The sequence below is a fragment of the Penaeus japonicus genome, unplaced genomic scaffold (genome assembly GCF_977035675.1).
Source record: "Penaeus japonicus unplaced genomic scaffold, GWHDUDI00000001_assembly GWHDUDI00000036, whole genome shotgun sequence".
Classification (NCBI taxonomy): domain Eukaryota; kingdom Metazoa; phylum Arthropoda; class Malacostraca; order Decapoda; family Penaeidae; genus Penaeus; species Penaeus japonicus.
Window position 1 is genome coordinate 13,770,537 of NW_028234438.1, and position 7,714 is coordinate 13,778,250.

General features: G+C 33.2%; 1 protein-coding gene across 1 annotated transcript in view; it reads left to right on the top strand.

Moving 5' to 3' along the window:
• The window catches only part of LOC122262007 (polyisoprenoid diphosphate/phosphate phosphohydrolase PLPP6), an 8,728-nt gene extending 1,447 nt beyond the window's left edge, over positions 1-7,281 (top strand). Inside the window, exons 2-5 of the mRNA XM_043029890.2 lie at positions 377-528; positions 2,831-2,930; positions 3,707-3,879; positions 5,134-7,281. Of these exons, the coding sequence (XP_042885824.2) occupies positions 388-528; positions 2,831-2,930; positions 3,707-3,879; positions 5,134-5,364 (645 nt within the window). The 5' untranslated portion in view covers positions 377-387 and the 3' untranslated portion in view covers positions 5,365-7,281. The remainder of the gene's footprint in view (positions 1-376; positions 529-2,830; positions 2,931-3,706; positions 3,880-5,133) is intronic.
• Positions 7,282-7,714: the final 433 nt, after the last annotated feature.

Below are 7,714 nucleotides of genomic sequence, written 5' to 3' on the forward strand. Positions count from 1 at the left end.
ACACTGATAAGCAGTCGCAGCTGCAACACAGAGAGAAGGAAAGGGGAGATATATATGAAGACTAAAAAATTTTTTTGTATGTCTTCTTTTGGAATATTATCACAATTTTTCATTTTTTCCCAGAAATAAAGGAGAAAGACAAAGTCAACATACCTTGATTTAATGCTCTTCTTGTAATAATAATAATAATATTATTATTATTATTATTATTATTATTATTATTATTATTATTATGTGTTGTTGCAGCTGGTGTTGGTTTCATTATAGCTTATTATTATTGTTATTGCTGTTATTGTTATTTTAATAATATTATCATCATCACCTTTATTGAGCTCCTGAATACCATTATCATAACCCTCATCATTTTCCTTCAAAGAAACAGGAACGATGGGAGAGAAAAGAGTGGTACCGGGACCTCTTAAGAAGGCGCTAGAATGGGACATCAAGATGACGGACAAAGCGGTGAAGGCGTTTGACCAAAAATATGGGCCGCTGAGCAAGTTCAATAGCACTTTTAAAGGTCTTGAGGTAGGTTTTTCTTCTGTTTATTCTGGATCTTCTTCTTTTTTTTCTTTTTTTTTTCTTTCTGTTTTTTTTCTTCTTTTCTTTCTTTTTTTCTTTTTTTCTTTTTTTCTCCCTGCTTCTTGATCGTCTTTTCTTTCTTCATAATCATCTTCTTCTTCTCTATTTTTCTTTTTTTCCTCATGTACTCTTTTTCTTTCTTTCTATTTTATATGATTTTTAATGATGACATAGTTTTCTGGAGGACAAATGATAAGCAGATTTTTATTATTATATATTGATTACATTAACCCATTGCAGACGGAGATAAATTTGCTTGCCCAGCCTCCAGGATAGGTTTTATTTTAGAGAGAGACCACTTGAAGCAATATAATTTGAATCATCCCACTTTCTTTCAGTCATTCATTGTAAAACTAGATCGTTTTTTGTTTTATTTTTTTGTGTGTTTTATTGAGTTTAGAGACTTATATGTGCCATGTGACAGGCTCTGTCAGTGCTGCAGTAGACTAAAATTGTAGTATATTATCCATATTAGCTCATTATTTTCTTTATACTCAATGTGATAGAAGTATTGCTGTTTTATGGGAGGACAAAAGGCAACTTTATTTTTTCGTATTTTTGTGCTGTCATGAACGAATACGAAACATATAACCCACTACAGTAAAGATAACAAGAAGAGGTAGGGAAGAGGAATGAAACCTGTGCTTGTGACTGTGAGTGCCACAGTGAAAGGCATCCATATTGGCACAGGAGCACATTTTAGACACTGGGTATGGATTGAGTCACCTTCCTCTTCTCGTTTTTCCTGCACATCTTTCATCGGCGGTACTTTAGAGCAAGGGTTCATCAACTTAGTGTGTGCCATCGCTCTATACAGACGGTGCTTGCTAGAGACCGTGGATGGGTGCCATTCAAGGCTCTCTCTCCTGCTGGTGCTAGGAAAAAATGGTGCCATCTAGGTTTTGGACGTTAAGCTAGCACTATATTACGGTAATTATAGTAATTATGACTGTAGTAGCCATCATCACTCATTCCTTTTTCATAGTACAATAAAATAGCATAGTATTCCAAAATCCCCGAACGTCATGTACGTCATGACGCCCGTCGTCAGGCCAAAGGTCCTACGTCATGTATGTCATGACACCCGTACGCAATGGGTTAATAGTAAAGAGAAATCATTTTACATTATATGGATAACTTTATTTCATTTCTTTGTATCCTATACTCCTTGCATTATTCTCCCACTTAATTAATTTTAGTTTTATTCCATTCAGTTCATCATGCATCCAATGAAATCTGATAATTAGGTTTACATCATGCATTGGCTCATTATGATATATTAATGGATTCAGATACTTCCTTTTAATCGTAAGTTAATGTATAATTCACCTTTTTTTGGCTTTTCACTTCACATGTTTAGCTTGTTCTTGAAATTGTCAGTTTAGAATGTTTGTTAAATTTTCCCTCTCTCTAAGTTAGAGAAAATTGTCAACTTGCATTCATATTCAATTTTGATTAAGCACACTTACTCTTTCTCTATCTCTCTTTCTTTTGCTCTCTCTTTTTCTCTTTCTCTTTTTTTCTCTTTCTCTTTTTCTCTCTTTCTCTTTTTCTCTCTTTCTCTTTTTCTCTTATTCTCTTTTTCTCTTTTTCTTTTTCTCTTTTTCTCTTTTTTTCTTTTTCTTTTTCTTTTTCTTTTTCTCTTTCTCTTTTCTCTTTTCTCTTTTCTCTTTTCTCTTTTCTCTTTTCTTTTTTTCTTTTTCTTTTCTTTTTCTTTTTCTTTTTCTTTTTCTTTTTCTCTTTTCTCTTTTCTCTTTTCTCTTTTCTCTTTTCTCTTTTCTCTTTTCTCTTTTCTCTTTTCTCTTTTCTCTTTTCTCTTTTCTCTTTTCTCTTTTCTCTTTTCTCTTTTCTCTTTTCTCTTTTCTCTTTTCTCTTTTCTCTTTTCTCTTTTCTCTTTTCTCTTTTCTCTTTTCTTTTCTCTTTTCTTTTCTCTTTTCTCTTTTGTTTTCTCTTTTCTTTTCTCTTTTCTCTTTTCTCTTTTCTCTTTTCTTTTCTCTTTTCTCTTTTCTCTTTTCTCTTTTCTCTCTCTCTCTCTCTCTCTCTCTCTCTCTCTCTCTCTCTCTCTCTCTCTCTCTCTCTCTCTCTCTCTCTTCCTCTCTCTCTCTCTCTCTCTCTCTCTCTCTCTCTCTCTCTCTCTCTCTCTCTCTCTCTCTCTCTCTCTCTCTCTCTCTCTCTCTCTCTCTCTCTCTCTCTCTCTCTCTCTCTCTCTTAGATATTCATAATCAATCTGATTTTCTTTTTTTTCCAGATATCTTGTCATGGTATCCCTTGGTTAATAGTGACAGCCACGTTTATTTTCCTTCTTGACAGTTCTCCGTTTCGCAATCTTATGGTCAATATTTTCCTTGGTAAGTGGTTTTAAATTGAATATTGATTTTTGTAGTTTTATATGATTTCTTCACATCTTTATTTCAACCTCCTTTCTTTGTAATTATCCTCATTTTCATCCATCTTTTTCTTTACCTCATCTTTGTTATTATTGACATTGTTATCATCATTGTCATCATCATTATTTGTATAGTAACATTAGAAGTAGTAGTAACAGCATTATTGTCAGGATGGTTGTTATTATTATCATTAGTAAGAGTAGTAGCAGTAGTAGTAGTAGTTGCATTGTTATCATTATGATTACTATCATAATTGTCTATTTTTCATTTCTCTATTTATTATTGCTGCTACTACTATGATTTCTCTAATCTTTAAATGAAATATACTCTCATTACAGCATCATGTAATGAGAGTATTCCTATTCTCTCTGTCCTTGTTCTTGACCTGCAATTGAAATCTAGCTCCATCTCTGGTGCCTGTGGATTTATTATCAATGATATGAAATTCTTAGAGAATGTCCCTTTGATTTGGGTATATTTAGGAGTCCGATTCTAGTTCAGTATCTTTTTTCATATGATGTGTTATGGTATTGGTAAGTCACCTGTTTAAGGATTCAAAAACCACCAGTTAAATCAGATTGTTGAATTAGAGGTAATCAGCATATTTTCACATGAATTTTACAAAAATAGGCAGTGTATATATTTATAAGATTTGGACGTTTATTACTGTAACAAGTTCATGAACAAATTTGTTTATTCACATGATCCTTTTGACCGAACCCTCTCTCTCCTTTTAGTTCTCATCTTTGACATCGTCGTTGTGGCTGTGATCAAGGCCATTGCCAGACGGCGACGGCCAACAAGAAACCAAAACGATGAGATGATTGGTTCGTTCTTGGTGGACAAATTCTCGTTTCCATCAGGACACTGCACAAGAGCGGTCATGCTGAGCCTCCTCTTACCTTTGAAGGTAAGTCAGACTGTCTTGGTTACGAGGATACTGCTTTTTGAGTAAAGGGGGGCAAAACGTATGCTGTTGCTGCCATTGATGACACCTGGCAGATTGGCCTGGGAAATTCTGCACTTGAACTAAATGATGTTAATGATACAAGATGTCAAAGAGTTGGTGATTAATTAAAGGGTAGGTTATGTTGTCTCATTTGTAATTTTAACATGTATTCATTTTTGCCCTTTGCAATATTACCCTTTGTTATCCCATTTGCTCAATGCTGTCCCGCTGTGAAGGTAACAAGCACACACAACCTCCACATGCAAGATCTCTCCCGGCATGATGCTGCACTGAATCTCTTGGAGCACCTTTTACCCTCCAGATTCTCCAGGATACTGAGAAACTTTTTTTGTATTTTTTTTTTTTTTTTCTACATTTTTTTGACAAATCAAATATAATGTGTCTATACATATACAAGTGCAATGAGTATATACATGCATAACTATGTAAAACATGAACTAAGTGTGCAGATAGGTGAACTTTGAAGGATTCTGCTCTTGTACATTTCAGCCAGACATTTTCATTTCACTCCAACATTGTTGTTCTATAACAGACATTTCCCTTGGTCAACTTCATTATTACAGAATATATAATAAGTTTCTTTATTTGTTAAGTATTTATCATTTTTTTTATGCACTGTGCGATATAATGTTTATATCATCAATAGACATAAAAAGGATTGTATTTTGATTTGTAACATTAAATACACATAATGAGTTTCAAAATCTCCAGAGTTTCTCCTTCAGATGTGGTCTTTTAGTAAAGTTGTTGTGTATCATATTTCTTCTGCTGAGGGTGACATTATTGTCAACCAGAATTAAAGCTATTTTCAGTCATGATTTCCAGTAAAGGGGTACATTGAAAATTCTGTACTTTGAAATGTAACATTTGATCTATTATTAGATAATAATTCTTCACAGATTCTTTTCCTGCACAGTAGAGCTAGAGAATATTTTTTCCTTTAACTTATTCATGACTCGCATCTACTACCTGGAGGAAGATTAAAGGCTATAAACAGAAATTGATAAATCAAGTTTGGGGACTATCTGTTTACTATTTATGTTTTGAGAATATAATTTTCTGATAATTTATTTGTTTACAGATTCACACATAAATAGTATAAACCAAATCATAGAAGTAAACCCATTAGGGGGAATGCCTTGTTATTACCTGACAACAAACTCTCCAGATGTTAATGTCTTATGTCTCTTCCAGTATGACCTGTTTTTCTGGTTCTCTCCTGTTTTGGCGGCTTGGGGAGCAGCAGTGTCCATCTCCCGCGTCCTTCTCCACCGACACCACATCCTCGACGTAGTGGGAGGAGCCATCATCGGCATCCTGCAGGCCTCTCTCTACAGCCTGACATGGCTCTCCGACGAGTCCGCACAGGGCCTCGTCAACTTCTTCCTCGATGAGACCCAAGTCGGAGCGAGTTATGATGTCTAGGGAGTGGTTATATACGTTTGTGGTCTTGAAATAATCATATATATTCAGGGATTTTATCACAATGCTTTTGTTTAAGAGTGTGGTGCATATTGAGATAAGACTCCTCCGTATATGAAGTGTTTGTATTGAGTCGATCTTCCAATTTTTTTTTTTTTTTATGTTATATAAAAACTTAGAACAGATATTTTAGTCTTGAGATGTTTATACTGTTAGAAATCTTGACTTTAATATTAAACCTGTAAATCAAAGTAGAAATGCCAGATTTTAAGTAGATTTTTCAGAATTATTTCAGAGAGAGTGCCTATATACTTACCTTTCTTCATTGAGGCAGAATGAGATTTTATTTATATAATAGTAAAGAAAGCAATCATAAAAATATTGTCTATGAAATACTTTAATATCTTCATGTATCAGTTCAGAATTATGAATATGTACTAAGAAGAAATATATATATATATATATTATATATATATATATATATATATATATATATATATATATATATATATATATATATATATATATATATATATATATATATATATATATTATATATATATATATATATATATATATATATATATATATATATATATATATATATAATATATATATATATATATTAATATATATAATATATATATATATATATATATATATATATATATATATATATATATATATATATATATATATGCATATATATGCATATATTTACACTACCTGAATAATAATTCTCAAGAAAGGTGAAGTGCTCTTATCTTTTCATAGAATATTGTAGTAGACAGCTATTTAATTTTTATAAAACATTGAAGTCTGAAAGTAATGAAATTACTCATAAACATGACTTAATCTTGCCAAAAATGTTGATGCACAGTATATGAATTCATTACAATTTCTATATCAAATGATCAGTCTTCATGATACTGTATAGATATTTTGATGTGTAGATCCTCGCCAATATTTCATAATAAGTACCAGATTATATACACCAGATTAGATACACATATCTTAAATTTCCAAGGCCCATTTTTAATTTATTTAAAATACACTGTTTGAGATTCTTATAGTAGATTTTAAAAAGATGTCGAGATAATAAGAATGAAATTTTCTTTTTCTTTATTAACCCTTTGGCGATGGTGCGTCACACCCATGTGACACAGCTAAATGCCAAATGACGGGGGCGACACACCAGTTTAACGTTCCCGTTGCAATATTGCATAGGCCAGACGTAGAGGGTTTCCACTTATCGCTGGCCCGTCGGGATTAGGTTAAGCCTTGGCAGTCATTATTTTGGTATCCATGTCTTTGATTATTTGTGTGGGAAATTTTTAAAAAATAAGCCGTATCCAAACTAGCAGCAAGCAGGGACAAGCAGGCAGGAGCAGAAGAGAGCTGGTTCATTTGAGTGTCCTTGCTGGATTAATTTTTGTATGAGTTAATGGATTTTTTATTATTATGATTATTATTCAATTTTTATGTCATCACAGAGTGAATACTTAAACTGTGTGGCTCGAGCAAGAATATTTAATCATCGACTTGATCTGTTTTGGCCCATGCTCATCCAGGCCAACCCATCCATAGATTACAATGTTGCAAAACTTCTGCTTCAGCCTGCTCGCACCAGCTCACTGCATGTCTAGACATGGCCATAGTTGTTATAACTAGGTTGCTATTTACTCTGTTTTAAGGTGTTATAAACAGTTTATCTTATTATCTTTGAAGTTTATATAGTGTGTCCAAAATTTACTGTGTAATCTTAAACAAGTGGCAGAGAAGTATGTATTTTTTCTAAGTACTTAGTTTGTTTTTAATCTGTACAATGAGTGATGAATCCGTAATATAATTAATGTTTTTCATGAAAAATTGTAGTCACTCTCATAGCAAATAAAAACACTTGTTCCATTTGGATCACAATCACCTTGTTTGGATATCCTGTTTAAATAATAGACCAGTTCATTCCCCAACCTTACATTTAAAGAAGGCAAGCAATACTTACAAGAATCCGAGGAAACGGGAATGATGTGCTTTAATGTATCACAAATCAGAGGCCACCCTGCCGTATATCACCAACCTGTTGGTTATCAAATGATGAGCATCACCATCCTGTCAACCTGTCATGAATCATTCTCAGTCTGTCAAGTGCATCTTTGCCACGGTAAAACAAAATGAGAGTGGGGTTAGGAGAGGGAGTATACGGCCCATTCTGTCCGCTGGTTGGCTGGTAAGGTCAAGTAACTATGAGCTGATTAGTTTATCACCCGTCCCAGTGCTTTTGTACTATGTCCGACTGTAGTCCATATCTGCTATTATTTCTGCCAACCTTTCTTAACATTTGAATTAAAAAGGC